The sequence below is a fragment of the Dasypus novemcinctus genome, chromosome 27 (genome assembly GCF_030445035.2).
Source record: "Dasypus novemcinctus isolate mDasNov1 chromosome 27, mDasNov1.1.hap2, whole genome shotgun sequence".
Taxonomy (NCBI): Eukaryota; Metazoa; Chordata; class Mammalia; order Cingulata; family Dasypodidae; genus Dasypus; species Dasypus novemcinctus.
Genome location: NC_080699.1, coordinates 24,132,123 through 24,150,964, shown reverse-complemented (window position 1 = coordinate 24,150,964; position 18,842 = coordinate 24,132,123). Strand labels below are relative to the sequence as shown.

At 55.8% G+C, this 18,842-nt stretch overlaps 1 protein-coding gene across 1 annotated transcript in view; it reads left to right on the top strand.

The window, feature by feature from the left end:
• TMPRSS13 (transmembrane serine protease 13) overlaps positions 1 to 17,471 on the top strand; it is a 29,217-nt gene extending 11,746 nt beyond the window's left edge. Inside the window, exons 3-13 of the mRNA XM_004452916.5 lie at positions 705 to 806; positions 3,211 to 3,333; positions 4,253 to 4,382; positions 6,454 to 6,546; positions 7,420 to 7,463; positions 9,108 to 9,270; positions 10,143 to 10,315; positions 13,455 to 13,553; positions 15,003 to 15,145; positions 15,261 to 15,413; positions 16,008 to 17,471. Coding sequence (XP_004452973.1) covers positions 705 to 806; positions 3,211 to 3,333; positions 4,253 to 4,382; positions 6,454 to 6,546; positions 7,420 to 7,463; positions 9,108 to 9,270; positions 10,143 to 10,315; positions 13,455 to 13,553; positions 15,003 to 15,145; positions 15,261 to 15,413; positions 16,008 to 16,034 — 1,250 coding nt within the window. The 3' untranslated portion in view covers positions 16,035 to 17,471. The remainder of the gene's footprint in view (positions 1 to 704; positions 807 to 3,210; positions 3,334 to 4,252; positions 4,383 to 6,453; positions 6,547 to 7,419; positions 7,464 to 9,107; positions 9,271 to 10,142; positions 10,316 to 13,454; positions 13,554 to 15,002; positions 15,146 to 15,260; positions 15,414 to 16,007) is intronic.
• Positions 17,472 to 18,842: the final 1,371 nt, after the last annotated feature.

The window sequence follows — 18,842 nt, the reverse complement described above, 5'->3', positions numbered from 1 at the left end:
CCTTCTTGTCCCGGCCCTCAGAAGGCCCCCCCACCACACTGGGGCCCTGGGCTTTATCTGACTTTGGAGGAGCCTCCAGATTTGGGGCCCCTTCCCCAGCCAGTCTTGTGACCATTTTTGTCTTCCCAAGACTCTTTGGTCTGGTGGGCTTTGGAATCAGACCCACATGCATTTGACTCCCTGCTCTGCCACTCGCTGGCTGGGTAACGGGCATATTATTTAACTTTCATAAACCTCAGTTTCCTCCTCTATAAAATGGGTATGATAATACTCAGCGCACAAGGTTGCGGTGAGTGAGTAAGATAGCACATGCAGAGCGCTCAATAAAAGGGAGCTCATAAGCCACTGAGTGGACTGGGGGAGAGTGTAAACTACAATGTCAACTATAATCCATGCGGTGCAGCAGTGCTCCAAAATGTATTCACCAAATGCAATGACCATGCCACACTGATGAAAGAGGTTGTTGAGGTGGGAGGAGTGGGGGGTGGGAGTGGGGAGTATATGGGAAACTCTTATATATTTCTTAATGTAACATTTTGTGTGATCTGTGTATCTTAAAAAAAAGACAATAAAAATAAATAAATTTTTAAAAATAAAATAAAAGGGAGCTGTTGGTAGCACCACAGCCTGGGGTGGAGAGGTCCACAGGGCCAGCCTCGTGTCCTTGTCCCTTCTCACTGTCCCCTGCTGCTGCCCCATCCTAGGTCTCAGCCTGCCCAAGCTCTTGCAGGAGAGCAGGAAGCGGCTGCCGCTCATCGGGTGCATCCTGCTCCTCATCGGCCTCGTGGTGGCACTCATCTTGCTCTGTGAGTTTCACGGGGGGACAGGGGGCGGATGCTGGCCATGGCGGGCTGGAGTGGGAAGGGGTGGGCATGCAGCAGGGAGACAGGAGAGGGCTGAGAGTGTGCCAACTCCCAGCAATCTGGGCTGGGGTCCTTCGGTGCTACTTACTGAGCAACTCACTTGGGCATGGTATGGAACCACTCTGAACTCAGGATCTGCCTCTTTAAATGGGACTCTCAGTTCATTCATCCATTCAACTTACCATGTGCCCAATAAAAAAATCTCATGCTGACATCACTGGGTTATAAAGAATAAATGAACTATGGCACCATGCCCGACTCAAAATCCCACTCTAAAACTGCTAGTTGTTAAAAATGAGCAGTAAGTAGCACCGGTTGGAAAACAAATCTCTCTGTCATACTCAGTCAATGTGACACAGTGTTTAGGGTTTCAGTGCCTCTTGACCCCCACCCTTTGGAAAAGTTGCCCAGGACGTGCCCCAGGGCTCTCTGCTGGGAGCCCACTGTAAGCCAGCCCCGTGGGAAATTTTTGGAGGGAACAAAAGTGACGCATGCGTCATACTGCCCCTGGCCTCCGGGAGATCCCAGCCGTCTGGGGGCATAGCTGGCAATAATTAAGGCCAAATGTATCCGAGCGCGCATGTTGGGAAGAGGCGAGAGCTGTCGGGTCGGGGCTCAGGGGGCCTGGAAGGTGAAAGAGCAGTGGTGACCTGCACAGGACACCTGAGTGGGAAGAGCAGCTACTGGAAATGTGAGCGGCCAGGTGGGCAAGGTTGGCACGGGGCAGCGGGAAGGAAGCCACTTAACCAGGAGAGCATGGCTCTGGGAACACGAGGGTCATCGGCCAGGCCACACTGTAGAGAGCTGTAAACGCCAGGCCGAGGGGTGAGGATTCTGTAAAAGGAGCAGCTCCATGTGCTGTACAGCAGGTGGACAAGTACCTGGACACCTGCAGCAGGCAGGGCTGTTTGAGGAAGAGGACTGGGTGGGAAGAGGCCATGCCTAAGGGTATGGCTTTAGGAGCACACCGACCTGTGGCAGGATCCCGGCTCGGCCGCATAGCAGCTGTGGGACCTCAGCTCCTTAAGTGACTTTCTGAGCCCCCTCCCCACCTGCCTCACTGTCACAATGCGTGTGAAAGCCTTAGCCCCACGCCTGCCACGTGCTTTCACGTGGAGCTCCTGCTCCCTGTCGCCCCCTCACCATGGGGCCACACACTCCCGGGGAACCCTCTGTCAGCGCCCCTGAGATTGGTGTGAAATAACCCAGGGGGGTGGGGGAGAGGAGCGTGGATGCCAGGGTGGGCTCACTGCACCCCAAAGTACAGCTTCCAGCGTGGGCGCACCACACCGCCCGGAGGCCCCGGCAGTTCCGTCAGGGAGGTGCCTCCACGGTGGGCTCAGGACCCCAGGCCCAGGGCTCTCCCCATCTGTGTTGGGGCTGCCCCTTGGTGTGCAGGCTCTGCAGCATCGGGGGGCTTAGGAGAGGAGGAAGGCCAGGCAGGGAGAGGAGGGGTAAATCCGAGAGATTGGGGGGATGTGTGCCTGGACTCGGAAGGAGCAGTCCCACCATGGGATCCCCAACCTTCACCTTGGGTGAGAGAGGGGTCGGGGCCGAGGAGGACTCAGTTGAGGACGCGAGGCCGGGTGACGAGGCAGAACTGGGCACCCCGGGGGGAGATTTGCAGGCAGTGAGGACAGCAGAGACCCCTCTGGAAATAGGTCCGTGTTAGAGAACAAGGAAGTCAGGAAGAGGATTTCCCCCTATGGTTTGTGAGGTTGTTTACTTTTAGACCCACTTTGTACATTTGGGAATCAACCACTTCAAGTTGTTCATTGAGTGGGAAGACATTAGAAGGCAAAGAGATAAGCAGTGGGGAAGAAGTGGGCGTTAGGGGCGAGGGAGGAGGGGGAAAATCCCCGAGCTGCTGAGGCCGGAAGGATGGAAGCCTTTGAAAGAGCAGGACAGCTGGTGGCTGCGTGTGCGTGCCTGCGAAGACAGACAGCCCCCTGCTGCACCCTTGGAGGACAGGAAAGAGGGAATGCCAGAGGGATTTGGAGAAGGGGGCTCTGGGCTACTGGAGGAAGTGGCTTCTCTGGCCACCACCCAGCATGCTGAGTAAGGCAGTCCCAAAATTGTGCCCCCTGCACATCTCTCTCTGTCCCGGTCTCTCCCTGGGTGACTGGCTGCTGGAGCGTGCCTGGTGCTGCCCTGCTGGCAGGAGCTTTCTGGAGCATTCCAGAGCATTCCTGAGCAGCCTTTCTCTCCATACAGATGGGGGACCAGAGCCCCAGAGTCCAAGAGGGATTTCAGGTCGGTGTCTCAGATCCCCCAGGGCTCCGGGCTGCTTAGTGTCTTGTCCCTCTGGGGCTGGCCATGACGCAGCAGCCTGCTTCCTTTTTTCCAGTCCTCTTCTGGCGGGGGCACACAGGGATCAAGTACAAGGAGCCGGTGGAGAGCTGCCCCAGGGACGCTGTTCGTTGTGACGGGGTGGTGGACTGCAAGTTGAAGAGCGACGAGCTGGGCTGCGGTAAGGAGGCAGGGCGTGTGTGTGTGTGTGTGTGTGTGTTTGCGTGTGTGCACATGTTTGTACCAGTGGAGTGCATGTACTCTGGTGACTGCAAACCAGTGCAAACTGTGATTCAGCTCAAGTGGGAGGCAGTGGACAAGGAATTAGAGAAGCTAAGTCATAGTAGACTTGGCTGGATATTCAGCTTTGACTGAGTCCTGTGTGACTTGAGTCCTGTGTACCTTCTCTGCGTTTCAGTGTCCTAATTTACAAAATAAATGCCTTGGGCCAAAGTAATGGTTCTCCAGTAAAATCTGGCAACTCCCAAATATCAGGCCGCTGAAAGCAGAGCTGCCCTGGCCCTCCCCTTCACCCAGCAGGTGGCCTCTGCCCCGCCACCCCTCCAGTTTCCTCAACTGCTGGCCTAGACGATCACCCAAGCCCCCTCTGAGCTTTCCTCTTCAACAGTTCAGACCCGTGCTTGCCTGTGAACAGCCCTGATGCGTGGCTGTGTGTGCAGGCCCCTGCGCGCCTTGTTCCATACACCCCGCCCTCTGCGCTCACTGCCCTTGCCCCTGGGTGCGTCCACTGGCGACTGAGACTGTCCCATGAGCAAATGGATCACACGCCGTGTTCTTCCCGGTCGCCTTCTCATTTGGGTGATGTGCTCCTGGCCCAGGGTGATGGCTCCTGCCCTGCTCCAACCCCTTGCCTTGGCTCTGCCCTTACTGAGTGTCTTGGGCACCTGGACACCGGTTGACTGTCACTGCCAAGGTCGATCCTCAAGGCCTCGGTGAAGAGCCTCAGGATAGACTGGGGCTGCGAGCTTCTTGGAGGCTTACTCAGATTCAAGGGCTTGAAGCTTCCTGGGTGCTCAGAGTCAAGAGCTTGAAGCTTCCTGGGTGCTGAGGACCTGCTCTGCACTTTTCCTGTCCTGCAGTGAGATTCGATTGGGACAAGTCTCTGCTGAAAGTCTACTCTGGATCTTCCCATCAGTGGCTTCCCATCTGCAGTGACAGCTGGAGTGACTCCCACTCAGAGAAGACCTGCCAGCAACTGGGCTTTGAGAGGTAAGGGCCCCCCACTCCCCAGCTCCCAGCCTCAGGGAGGTTCAGGCTCTGTGCAGGGGGCACTCTGCCCTTGCGGTTAGGGCAGAGGTCACTAGCTCAGGACACTCGAGTTATGCAAAGAGGCAGTGGCCCTGGGATCCAACAAGCCTCGGGCAAGCTGTTTCCATGAGGCCGCAGTAATTATTTACAGAGGAGCTGTAAGAATATGAGACTTCTGTGTAGTTCTTTGCATCCAAGTATCTTCGTGCCCATTATCCCATTTAATGGTCCCAGTGGCCCTGGAGGTGGGTTGGTCACTGGGAAGGTCTTGTCCTCTTACACTCAGGACATAAGAAGCTCAAGTCTGCCAAGTCCTTCTGTGGGCCTTGAGCTGTAGCAGGAGCAGCTTGGGCTGCAACTGATCAAATGAAAACGAGGTGGGGCAGGGGTGGCCGGGAGAAGTCATTAGAATCTTTGGCTATGAAAGTTTTATTTTATTTTTTGTCTTTATCTATTTTTTTAATGTTACATTCAAAAAACATGAGGTCCCTATATACCCCCCAACCCCCTCACCCCACTCCTCCCCCCATAACAACAACCTCCTCCATCATCATGAGACATTTATTGCACTTGGTGAATACATCTCTGAGCACTGCTGCACCTCATGGTCAATGGTCCACACCATCGCCCACACTCTCCCACAGTCCACCCAGTGCGCCATGGGAGGACATACAATGTCGAGTAACTGTTCCTGCAGCACCACCCAGGACAACTCCAAGTCCTGAAAACGCCCCCACATCACATCTCTTCCTCCTACTCCCTACCCCCAACAGCCACCATGGCCACTTTCAAAGAAGCCCCTGCTGGAGGGTCGGGTGGAGAGGGGGTGGGGGAGAACGGTGACCTTGCCCTTGAGGGAGTCTCTCACCTGAAGGCGGGGCAGTCATCTCCATCCTTCCTCTCGGGCTGTAGTTCCAAGCTGATCGGAGTTCAAGTCCACCTTGCGTGTGAGGTTGCGGGGAGAAGGCTTTAGGCTCTCACTGTGCCCTCTGCAGCAGAAGCACCTGAAAAGCAGGGGCTTAGAACCAGGTCTCTGCTCCCAACCTTGGCCTCAGAGTCCAAATCCGTGAAAGGGGGTGAGGGTGAGCCAGCCGGAGGACCACGGACATCTGGTCCTGGCCGTGCCACGTATCGGCGAGTTACGTGATTTTATGCAAGTCCGAACTCCCGGGCCTTCAGAGATGGTGTCATGTGTTCAGAGAGCATTCACGGAGCTTTTAGTATGTGCCGGGTCATATGTGGCACCGGGACACAGAGGAATAAGGGGAAATCCCTGCCCCTTGAACCTCTAGTGTGGTGTGGGTGGGACAATTACAACACGGCGTGTGGTGTAGCGATAAGGATATGTGTGAAGAGCTACGGGTGTTTTCCATCCATCCCACCCTTGCCCTGCGTGCGTCCACTGGTGACGGAGCCTGTCCCGAGAGCAGAGGATGGAGGGGGAAGCCCTGTAGGTGGAGGAAGAGCACGGTCAAGGGTGTGGTCTGCTGCAAGGGCTACCCCAGGGTCCACGCACTGCGTGGGCCATGCGTCGTCTACACCAGTCACCCACTGAATCCGAGTCTCCGGAATCAGGACCCAAGGTGATTCTTAGGCACGCTGAGACCCAGTAGGTTAGTGCGAGGGATTTCAGACTTTACTGGGCAAACAGTAACCTGGGGAATCTTTGAAATGCAGATTCTGAATCAGCAGGCCTGGGGGGATGCTGATGCTGTCGGGGGTCCCTGGATCAGAATGACCTGGAGAGCCAGTTAAAGCCCAAATTTCAGGGCTCCACCCCAGAGTTTCTAGGGTAGGGCCTGAGAGGTGACATTTCTAACAAATTCCCAAGCGAAGTGAGGCCAGGGACTGTGCTTTGAGAACCACTGGGCTAGTGTGGGGGGAGGCAGTGGCAGAGCGGGTGGGTGGGGGGCCTGGTGTGCTGCTCGGGAGAGCTGGCCAGCTGCCGCCACGGGGGTGGCGGGGACTCTAACGGGGGACGGGTCGGACTCTGCCTCCAGGGGCCGTTCTTCTTCCCCACTCCTCCTTGCAGTGCTTACCGGACAAGCAAGGTGCCTCACCGGGGCTTTGCCAGCAGCTTCTCCGTCTCTGAATACAACTCCACCCTCCAGGAGAGCCTCCACAGGTATGGTGGGCAGGCCAGGCCGCCTGTGGGCGAGCTGGGGAACGAGGGGGCCAGAGGGGGCTGCGGGGGGGACCCCCTCTCCTCTGGCCTTCTGTGCCCCAGCCTCACAAATGTTCAGGGCCACCTCGAAACCATCCTCAAGGGCCCCACCGGCTCCTGATTTGAAAGCTATTACTTGGGACTTGGTGCAGAGACGGCTTAGCGATTAGGTGCTGCCACCACTCGACTTGGATGAGAGTGAATCAGGGACAACCATAAACCTTGGGGCCACCAGCCAGCCAGGCATTTGGACTGAAAGCTCCTGCAGGGAGGGGGTTCGGGGTGGGGAGGGAGAAGCATCCCTGGGGTTCAGAATGCCCCTGGGGGAGTGTCGGGAGCAGGGGGCCTGTTTGGGAGAATCACCCTCTTTCTGTGATCTGTGGGCTGCAGCCTCTCCCTTGTCCCTGGACCCACTGTGGGGGTCTGGGGGGTGTGTGTGTGGTTTTTGCACCAAGTACACTGGGGAAGGGAGAGAAGAAACAAGGCCCCAGGTGGAGGGATGAAAAGGGAAGCCAATGAGCGGCATCCTGGGCGCTGCTTTGTGCTGGGTGGTTTTTGCACACTACCTGTTTAGTTGTAGAAAGCTATTGGGCTAAAGCAATTATGGGTTCAAGGGACATGAATCATGTGTAAGAAAACTGGGGAGAAAGTGGGCATGGTTTGCACTGAGCCTGGAGAAAGCACTATAGGACCTAGCCACTGGGAGGGTAAAGGTAAGACTCTCCATCTTCTTCTGAAATGGAATAAGGGCTGTGTCGGAGTCAATTGGGGAAGACTTCCTGGAGGAGATGGCTTATGTACACTCTCTTCCCACCTTTGTGTCTCCTCCCGCAGGTCTCAATGCCCCTCCCAGAAGTATGTCTCTCTCCAATGTTCCCGTAAGAAGAAGCTCTTTTTCTTGGATCATCCTCTGTGGCCTGGGAGTCAGCAGGGAGAAGGGGGGCGTCCTTCTGGGGGAGATGGCTGGCTCTGGAGTTCCCAGCCAGGCAGAGGGGCTTCTCTGGGGTCCCTGTTATGCACTGGGAAGGTCCTGGTAGCATGTCCCTTTCTCTCCTAATGGTAGAAGTTAAGCCCAGCAACCTTCTTCGTTCCAGAGAAGCCACTGGAGTTTCCTGGATTCTGAGCAGGGGACGGGGGACTGGGAAGGCAGGTTCTGGGCCAGCCTGAAGCTCCTGTATCAACAGCCATGGAGCTACATTGAGCTCTGTGTCTAGAAGCCACATTTATTGAGCCTGTTCTATGTGCAAAACATTGTGCCCATCTCCTTAAAACATGAAGGCCCTGAATTCCCAACAACACTACGAGGCAGGGTCATTACTGTCCACTTACAGATAAGGAGAACTGAACTGCTGAACTTGCTGAAGGTCAAGTAGTAGGTGAGGAGCTAGTAGGCGAGGAGCTGGTATTTGACCTTGGCCCTGACCCCTGCACCCTTGCTGTTAAGCATTCCTGAGTGCTTGGTTCTCAGCAATTACTAGGGTGCTAGCCACTGAATGGGATGGAGTGCCCACCCCCTCAGCCCACTGCCACGTCCTCACTCTCCCCCATTCTAAGAGAAAAGGAAGCACGTCTGAACAAACTCCAAGGGCTGCCTCCTCACCCGTGACCACCGGAGAAGGCACCCCAGAACATGACTGCAAATATTCCCTGGGGGTGAAGGGTTCCCAGCAGCCGTAAACCATCCACTGGGAACCATCTTAACACAACCCCAACCTGGGAACTATGGAAGTGTATTTATAGTTTAAAAAAAATTTTATTATGTATATATAACATAAAACTTGCCATTTTAACCATTTTTAAGAGTACAATTCAGTGGCATTAATTACATTTACAAGGTTATGCTACCATTACCACCAGCCATTTCCAAAACGGTTTCATCACCCCAAACAGAAACTCTCTGCCTATTAAACCACACCTCTCCATTCCTTCTTTTCCCCCAGCCCCTGGTCGGTCACCCCTAATCTACTTTCTGTCTCAATGAATTTGGTTGTTCTAGATATTTCATGTAAGTGGAGTCACACAATATCTGTCCTTACACATCTGGCTTATTTCACTGAGCATAATGTTTTCAAGGTCCATCCATGTTGTAGCATGGATCAGAACTTAATTCCTTTTTATGGTGATAATATTCCATGTATGTATGTACCCCTTCAGTTTATCCATTCATTTGTTGATGGACTCTTGCGTTGTTTCCAACTTCCATCATTGTAACCCCAATTCCTAGCACCATATCTAAAGCCTCTGATGCTTAGTAAATATTTGTTGAATTGATGGAAGAACAAATGAGTGGGAGGAAAGAGGAGCCTGCCTAGAGTCAAAATTCCCGCTGATGACCCTGGAAAACTAACCCATGATGTGTCAGCTTGGCTTTGGCAGGCAACGGCAGTGCAGCTGCATCAGATTAAGTGAGCAAAGCAGCCTCCGCGGGTGGGTGCCCTTCAGGACAGGACAGGGGAGTGGCGCAGAGGCGCTGAGAGAAGCAGGTTCAAGGTTTGTTTCTTCTGCTCCCCCCCACCCCCCAGATTGTGGGCTGAGGGCGATGACTGGCCGGATCGTGGGTGGAATGCTGTCCCCGGAGAACAAGTGGCCCTGGCAAGTTAGTCTCCACTATGGCACGACCCACATTTGTGGGGGCACGCTGATTGACGCCCAGTGGGTGCTCACCGCTGCCCACTGCTTCTTTGTGTAAGTGCCTGAGGGGCGAGCCAGGCCTGGACCAGGGATGGCCAGGAGGGGCTGGGAGCAGACCGACTGCTCCGTGGAGAGCTTGGGGTGTGAGCCTGGCCCCCACTGGCCAGGAGGTGGGGGTGTGGCTTGGGCAATCACTCAAGGGGTATGATTCACAGATGGCGGTTGATCCTGGGGGTGTGAGTTGGGGGTACTTGTTCTGAACTTGGCCCAAGGATGAGAGAATGCCAGAGAGAGCCACGTAAACAAGAAGGAAGGACTTGGGAGGCTGCCCCAAAGAACAGGGTGAAAGAAAGGGCCTTTGGGTTGTTGCCATATCCTGCAACAGAACTTACGGGAGAGGAGCCCCAGGAAACAAGAACGCTGGGCCAGGATCGAGGGAATGCAGAAGAGCAAAGCTGTCGGTTTTTCACAGTCACCAACAAGCGTGACCCTTAGGAGGGCAAAGGACACAGCTCAGGGAAAGGACTCTGGGCAAGGCTTAGGGGTGCTGGCTTCCCTAGTAATGAGTCTTCAGCAAATGGCTCTCTCCTGTCTAAATTCGTGTTTCTAGTGAGAATAATACGGCCATCTGCCCTGCCCACCTTGTTTGATCCTTGTGGGTAGAGAGGTGAAGATGAGATAGTGGGGTGAATGCTGCACAGGGGTCTCAGTGCCTGCCTTTATTTTTGTGGGGTGTAGAGCGGCCAGTTTAGAATGTTTTTGAGGGGGTGGGGGATGGTTCTGGACTCCTGGGCCAGAGGTCATGTCATCCATGCCCCTGCCTCTGGGCTGTGGCCCTGGCTGCGGTTGCCTGTGTATAGCAGATGCCGCCAGTGGACTCTGCCAGTTAGGTCACTGGTGACCATGACCTCTTGTGGCTCTTTCAGGACCCAGGAGAAGATCCTGGAGGGCTGGAAAGTCTATGCAGGCACCAACAACCTGCACCAGCTGCCCGAGGCAGCCTCCATCTCCCAGATCATCATCAATGGCAACTACACGGACGAGCAAGATGACTATGACATTGCCCTCATGCGGCTCTCCAAGCCCCTGACCCTGTCGGGTGAGTGAATCCGCACCCCCTGTGCCCCACCCGACTCCCTCGGCTGCCCTCTGGTTGCCCGTACTTGGTAGCACCTGCTGACTCGTCTTGCAGTCCCAGAGCCCAGAAATCAGATGGCAGAAATCAAAGTTCTTAAAGTTCATTTAAGCCCAGCCTTCCTCTTGGCAGTTGGGGAAACCGAGGCCCAGAAGTGGAAATAAGTTTGCCCCAAATGACACATAGCAAATTGGTAGCAGAGCCAAGGCTAGGGTACTATTCTCAACCCAGAGAAACAGACTGAATTAATTAACAGGGGCAGGAAATGCCTACATTTTAATGGTAAGCATTTTATTTTCCTGATTTCATTTGCTCTTGCAGATCAGCTCTGTGGAGCTGGTTATTACATACGGGCTTCATTTTCCATATGAGGAAATGGAAGCGTAGAGAGAGAATTACCTGAGGCAACCGAGTAATAAGTGGCAACTCTAGATTGATCTGACTCCCAAGCAGTGTTCTTCCCGCTCGGCTGGCAAGTTGCTTACACTGCACTTGAGATGAATGCACATTGGGGCAGCTGATTGCCAGGAGACTGGGGCGAACCACCCAATGAGGCTAGAGGGAGACAATGCTAAGTTCTCAGGAGATCGCCATGGGCTGGGGATATGGAAGAAGGTTCCATCCATCCACGCACTCATTTATTCACTTGTATATTTACTGTGTTTCTACTGTGTGGTGGGCTCAGCAGGTGCATTGGCAAATAGAACAAAATAGGAGCCACCCCCAAAAAGAGACGTTTACGTACGGTAGAGGACAGCGATGCTGGGGGAGCCACGGTGGCAGAGTGGGGATGGCTAATCAGGTTTGGCAGGCTAGGGGAAGGACGGCTAGGGTGGGTCCCGGAAGGACTGGCAAAGTCGGGTGATGGGGAGCAAGAGGGACCCTGAAGAAGGGTTGAACATCCTCCGGCAGGAACCCCGCGGGCCCGGAGGGAAAGGCAGGAGCGGTGCTTGGCTCGAAGGCTGGGATTTCCGGAAGTCTTGGAGGACTCTGGTTAATCCAGCTGTTCTCACGCTCAGAGGCTGCGAGCGGGAGCTTCCCGGCACCCTAACTGCGGGGGCGGCTTCCTGAGCCAGGGCATTAGGTCATCAGAACCACGTGGGGAGGAGGAATCTCGGGCGCGGTTGGGTGGGCGGGGTTAGATTGGGCCACACCCCCAGCAGGCACGCCCCCTGCCGGAGGCCCGGCCTCTCGTCCCCGCCCCGGCTGGGAAGCCTGGGGCTGCGAGGGGCGTCCCGCCGCCCCCTGCCCTGCCCCTCGTACACTGCTAGCGTGGGACAGCGAGGTCGCCGGTCTGCAGGACTAGAACAGGGACAAGCCGGATTCCACTTGGCTGAGCAGTCAGCTTTCACATCCCACCCTCCTCCCCTGGAATACTGTTTGGAATTCCAGAATAAAAGCTGTTATAATACTGAATAAACCTTTCAGACTAGGCAGGCCCTCCCAGACACTGATAGGCCCCGGCGCTGGGGACAGGCCACTGGTCTGAGAATTGTGCTGAGGTTTTCCTGGACCCCGCGACGTCTGCAGCCTGGAGTGTTGATTTTTGGTTTAGAAATCAGGGCGGGTTTTCCTAAATTCACTCTGCAGGGTGTAACTTAAAGCAAGGTGATTTCTGAACACAATTGTGAAAACTCATTAATAAATTTAATTCCCTCATAAAAAACGAAGAACAATTTTATTAGTGGAATATATAACAGTATTACATGTTTTCAAGACTCTGCATCCCCAAAAAGTGGGCATAAGATAGTTTAATAAATCATGCTTGGCATTTTCTGTTGAAGATTAATGCTCCCCCTTCATTTATTTTTTTATTTCCTCTCCAGCAGATAAAATGGGGTAGGCACCAAAGCTTAAAGCCCATTTTTTGAGAGAAGAATTTAACTTTCATTCATTCACTCAGAAAATGATTATTAAGCACTTTCATATCTATCAGGAACACTTTTATTTATTTTTTTAAAGATTTATTATTTATTTCTCTCCCCTTTCCCCCCTCCTCTCCCCCTCCTGCCCCTCCTCCCCCCTCCTCCCCCATTGTCTGCTCTCTGTGTCCATTCGCTGTGTGTTCTGTGTCCGCTTGCATTCTTGTCAGCGGCACCAGCAATCTGTGTCTCATTTTGTTGCGTCATCTTGCTGTGTCAGCTCTCCTTGTGTGCAACGCCACTCCTGGGCAGGCTGCACTTTTTTCGCCCTGGGTGGCTCTCCTTATGGGGCACACTCCTTGTGCGTGGGGCTCCCCTATGCGGGAGACACGCCTGCGTGGCAGGGCACTCCTTGCGTGCATCAGCACTGCACGTGGGCCAGCTCACCACCTGGGTCAGGAGGCCCTGGGTTTGAACCCTGGACCTCCCATGTGGTAGGCGGATGCTCTATCTGTTGAGCCAAATCTGCTTCCCAAGAACTCTTTTAGGGGCAGGATGCTGCAGTGAACGTACCAACCAAGAGCACTGCAAGCTTTCTGCTTATTGACTAATTTTTTCTTCCTGTGAATTGAAATTCAGTGGCCAAATGTCCTCAGAGGGAGCTTGGGAGCTAACAAAGTAATACTCTACAGCTCCTTCTCAGGCGTCCTGAGTGTGGCAGCAAGGTAGCAGCTACCTGAAGGTCTGTGCTCTTCCTGCTTGGAGAGGTTGTAGCACCATGGGCCAGGTGATCATTTGGAGGGGGTGCCCTGAGCCCTGGCCAGCCAGCGAGTGCTGTCCCAGACCAGGCTGGACACACCGCCGAGATGCCACGGCCAGGATATCTGCGATTTAGCCTGCTGCTGCCCCTTGCTCTGATGGAAAGGCACGTGAAGGGCTCAACCAGGGGAGTCGCTCTTGGTGGGAAGACCTTTAAGTCACTTAGTACCGGCTTGGCAAGGCATATGCACCTGCCCGCATGAACAGAGTGGCTCTGAGAACTCTGGCAGCATCTTGGAGATTATGGGCACAAGATAAAACGATTGAGCTTCTTGCCTGGTCAGTACCATGACCCTGGAGGTTTCAGAACCACTCTGGGGGTGAGGAGGGGGTTCCCAGGGCATCGGTACTCCTGCTCCTGCACCCCCACCCGCCAGAGCTCCAGCCTTGCTCTTCACTGATGTCCTGAGGTCTTGTTGCAGCCCACATCCACCCTGTCTGCCTTCCCATGCATGGCCAGACCTTCAGCCTCAACGAAACCTGCTGGATCACAGGCTTCGGCAAGACCAAGGAGACAGATGGTGAGGGGCAGAGACGCTAGGGTGTGCGTGTGTGCAGGAGCGCACGCCTGCCTGTGCATAGACGCGTGTGGATGTACGGAGTATATGAGGGAGCGGTGATGAGGGCCTCGGTAAAAGGGCCTGAGAATATGGATCCACGGACCTGGGTGAGTGGGTGTTTGTGTACAGACACCTGTGCACGTGGCAAGGCAGAGGTGTGGCAGTGCCCTCCAGCCGGGACCACAGGAAGCACCTGCTGTGGACCAGCTGGGTTTACTCTCACCGCAGTGAGGGAGAACACACACCAAGGAGAACCAAGGGAAGCAGCTCAATAAAGGTGTTAGAAAGGACTTCTCTTAGGATGTGTGTCATTTGGGAGAGGATTCAGGGAAGTGGGGCTCTCCTCTGGACTGTCTGCTGTCAGGAAGCAGGGGTAACTCTATGATTGAGTTTTGTTTTGTTTTTTTACCATTTAAAAAATGACTTTTAATTGTCTTTTAAAAAAATACATAGATGACAAAAAATGTTACATTAAAAAATATAAGAGGTTCCCATATACCCCACACCCCACCCCACTCCTCCCACATCAACAACCTCTTTCATCTTTGTGGCACATTCACTGCATTTGGTGAATTCATTTGGAGGGCTGCTGCACCGCATGGATTACAGTTTACATTGTAGTTCACGCTCTCCCCCAGTCCATTCAGTGGGTTACGGCGGGATATACAATGTCCTGCATCTGTCCCGGCAATATATGTTTAAGTCTTAATAGTCTTATCTAGAAGGAGGGAAGACTAGGCCAAGGCTGAAGCTGCCTTTGGTAAAAAAGCAGCAGTCACTCATATTGGCCAGGAGAGGGGGGTGTTTGGTATTTTTGTGGTTTGCACGGTGATCTTTCCTGCCTGGCTTCATCACGGTCACAGGATGGCCTTGTCTTTGGTTGTCGCTGTCCTCTGAGCTCATTCAGCAGGAGAACGAGGTGGCCTGGCTGGCTTAGCTGCTCTTTCCAGGCTGCTGTGCTCAGCGAGGAGGGTGAGCACGTGTCTGGGAGGCGCCCCTTTCTGATCTTGGCCCCACACTGACTTGCACAGTGACAGGGACAAGTCTCTCCTTCAGCCTTAGCCCTCGTCTGCAAACCGGTTAATAATAACTCCCTTCTTAGGGCACATGGTTGCCGCAAACTAACGAGGCAGAATATTTGGTAAATCATTCGTACCTAGGAAAGCGCTGTGCAGAGCGCAAGGTGCCCGCCAGGCCTGCGAGTTGTCGGGGCATGTGCGTGTATTGTATGTGTCGTGAGTTTGTGTTGGGTGCGAGGGGCACATGCCCGTATGTCATGGGGCCGGGTTTGGGCGTGATGCCCTCCAATCCCGGTGGCAGGAGCCCGGCTCCTGGGGCGGGCGGCTGGGGGGCTGCCTGGAGCCTCACGCTCTTCTCACCTCCCCTTCCTCTACCCCCGCGCCCCTGAAGAGAAGACGTCGCCTTTTCTCCGGGAGGTGCAGGTCCGCCTCATCGACTTCAAGAAGTGCAACGACTACCTGGTCTACGACAGTTACCTCACCCCCCGGATGATGTGTGCGGGGGACCTCCAGGGCGGCAGAGACTCCTGCCAGGTGAGGCCGCTTCTGGGCAGGGCGGGGTGTTGGGGTTGCAGAGAGGGCGGGTGGCCCCCACGCCCCCCCAGGCCCATGTCACCCGCCCTGCTGATGGGCTCCCCCTCGCCTACAGGGAGACAGCGGGGGGCCGCTTGTGTGTGAGCAGAACGGCCACTGGTACCTGACCGGTGTCACCAGCTGGGGCACAGGCTGTGGCCAGAGGAACAAGCCCGGGGTGTACACCAAGGTGACAGAAGTCCTGCCCTGGATTTACAGCAAAATGGAGGTGAGAGCCCCAGACGCGCCCACCGAGCAGGCTGGGAACTCCCTGAGGCGGGGTCCCTGCGAGGGGCCTGGGGCCAGCCTCTCCCCGGGGCCTCAGCAGAGGTCCCCCCAGCTCCTGGACTTCGGGGGTGCCAGAGGGTGCCGGCCAGGACAGGCAGGGAGTCTGTCCTGGGCCTGGGGCCGTCCAGCTCCCAAGCTTCTGTCCCTCATTGGCCTCCCTCGGAGCAGAGCTCGGCCCCAGTGTCCCCTGTGATGGCCCAGCTGTGAGGTCACCATTGAGGGTGGGGTGTGGCGGGAGGCCCCCATCCTTGGCAGGACATTCGTCCGCTGGGAGAGACAGGGGCTCCGCTCCCGAATGTCCAAGATCCCAGGCCGGCCGTCCCTCCCCTGGGCCTGCTGCCTCCAGCTGGAAAACAAGTGCCCGGCCCGCCCTCCCCGGCCAGGGTCAAGGGTGGGACAGCGGCCAGGCCAGAGGGGGGGCGGGTGGGGAAGGTCGCCCCAGGAATCAGTGGGACTCCCGGAACCTGCCCGCGGGCTGACTTCCACGCTCCCCGCCTGGCCCAGCCTGACCCTGCTCCCCTCTCCTCTTCCTCAGAGTGAGGTGCGCTTCCGGAAGTCCTGAGCCCTGCCCTGCGCCATCTCACAGCCCTGGCTGCTGCGACGACTGTAAAGATGGGGCCGTGGGCAGCATCCTCGGGGTGCAGGCCCCCACGCACCCCTGCTGCTGGCTCCTCGCCGCCTGCTGCCCCTGAGTGTGTGTGTGTGTGTGTGTACGTGCGTGCATGCGTGTTTGCTCTCCTGAGTCCTTCAGCGACCAAGAGAGCAGCTCTTCTTGAAACGCCAGTCTGGGGATCAGCTGGAGGTAGCCACTTGGGCGCTGTGGATGTCCCACCAGGGGCGTCTGTGGACGATGGAGGAGGCGGAGCCCAGGAAGGGCCTGGAAGCTGACGCTGCGGATCTTGCTCTTCGCATTGTGGCCTGGAGACCGGCTCAGAATGGGCCGCCGGCCCCGCAGCAGAGGGTCACGAGTGGTTTTGGTGAAGAACCAGTTTCCCGGTGCCTGGACGGACCTTAGTGGGAAGGGGCTCCCATGGGAATCAAAGCACCCTGCACCCTCTGAGCCCCCGCTGGCGCCACGGCTGGCTGGAGAGGGGCTGTGCTGCGGCTGGCCCCGCTGGCAGCTGTGAATAGGGTACTTGTTTGACCACAAGCTGGGGGGTCGGAATGTATTTTATTTTTTTATATGAAGAAATGGAAAGAGATGTATTTTTAAAGATCTTCCCCAAATCCCAGGAGCCTTGGGAGAACTCCAGGGGTGCCACTGAGGGGAGCTGATGCTGTTCCGGAGTCTTGAGGACTGCCCCTGACTCTGGGCAGGAGGGACTAGGCATTTCCCAAGTCAGTTCAGGCCCTGGGTCCCCTGTGAGGTCCTCAGGGAGGCAAGTCCCCATTTGGGCTGGCAGGCGAATCCGGTGCCAGGGGAGCCGCACGCTGCCGCCGCACCGCACCCGAGGGCTGGAGCAGGGGTGAGGAAGTGGGCGCTGCTCCACCCGGGCTCCCAGGAGCCGTGGGAAACCCAGGTGTGCAGGCACGCCCCAGACCCCGGGCATTTTCCTGGCTCCTGGGACCTCGGCTTTCCCTCTCGGCTTCCTCCACCTTTCAGTTTCTTGGTTGTTTCTTAAGCAAAGCGCTGACACAGAAACTTCCATGGAGAAAAGCTGTGCATGCCCTCCACGCAGCCCCCTCTTGAGTATCCGAGGTGGCCCTGCCTGGGGCGCCCGTCGCTGCCCCAGTCCTGCTCTCCTGACCTTCCCTGGGCTTGACTGGGCCCTTTCGGGTGCTCTGTCCCCACACCAGGCCCCGAGCAGATCCACCTCGGGCCAGCCCAGCTGCAGGCAGCTGCTGGGAGAGGCTGTCCCCGAGGCCCTGCCGGGGTTGGCCAGGAGCTGGACAGAGCTGGCCAGGGCCGGTCACATGGGGAAATGTTAGCAAGGCTCAGGGGCCGTGAAATTCCTGTTCACCACAGCCCCCAGCAACGGTCTTCAGCAATAAAAGTTGTGCGACCTACAGCGTTTGCCCTGGGATGTTTTACTGGTACCCTTGGGAGGAAGTCAAGATGCTCCCCCAGACGCCCACAAGTCCTCAGTTTGCTTTCCTGGTTTTGGCTCCTCCGTTTTGGGTTCTGCTCACCTAAGCTCGTGTTGGTGTATTTGTTCACTCACCAGCCTCTCTGGGCCTGCTCTGGGTATGTGGGGTAGGGCCGGGGGTGTGGGCGGGGGGACTAAAATCTTGTTCTCGAGGAACTCATGGCCAAGTGTAGGGCCAGGCAAGCCAGCAGACAGTCGTGACCGGGCGTGCTGGAGGTTGGACTGAGTGTGAGCACTGCTTGGCACACGGATGAAAAGCCACCAGCCGCCCCTAGAGGGGGACAAGGAAGGCTTGGAGAGGAGGTGGGGCTCAAAAGGAGTCTTCCAGAAGAGAAGAGGCTTCAGGAAGCAGACGAGGGGCGGGGAAGGGCCCTCCAGTGCCTGACCTTCTCCCTCTCTCCTCTTTCTCAGCCTTTGCTAGCTCAGCAAGAGACTTGGTTCCAAGGAAGCCCCAGGGCTGACTCAGCTGTTTCCAGGAGAAGTGGGTGGTTGGTCCAGCCTGTCTCTTCCGAAGGAGCCGCATCCTTGCTCTGCACGTGCTTTACTTGCACTGACTGTGTGGACCTCGGCCCTGGGTTCAGCCTAGCAGCCCCCCAACGTGCTCATGCCCTGGCCGCAAGCACAGAGTTCTCCAGGCTTGCCCCCAGTGTCCAGCCTTCGGATACCCTGAGTGTGTCTGCTTTAGTCTCTCCAACAATGCCAAGGGCAGGCCTTCCTCGGCAGGGGGCAGGGGCGGAGTTTACTGTGTTAGTAGTTGGGACAACACTTAACTGCAGTAATAAATACACCCCACAATTTAACTAAAAGCTACAATTTCAGTGGCTTAACTCATTAGAATTTTAATTCTCCTTTACATAGTAGTCCTACGAGAAGCTCTGATCAGCAGAAGACTTTCTTCCAAATGATTTCTTAGGGACTGAGGCTCTCTCCGTCTTGTGACTTGTCATCTGCTTCCAGCCAGGGCAAGGAGAGAAGGAAACAGACAGGAGGCCCACCCACGTCTTAGGAGCTCTGGTCGGGAAGTCCACATCATTTCCGCTCACATATTATAGATGAAAACTAGCACATGGCGCCACCTAGAGGAAGTGGGGCCAGGAAATGTGGTCCTGGGCCGGTTCCCCTGAAAACTACACCGTACAAGGAAGAGAACCCGTTTTGGAGGACAACTGGCCATCCCTGCCCACCAGGGGAGGCTGGTCATCTGCTCAGGAGCTCCGGGACTGAGAGCACGGCCATTTCCCCTTCTTGGTCCTAGAAACCAGACCCTTGCTCTCCTCTCTCAG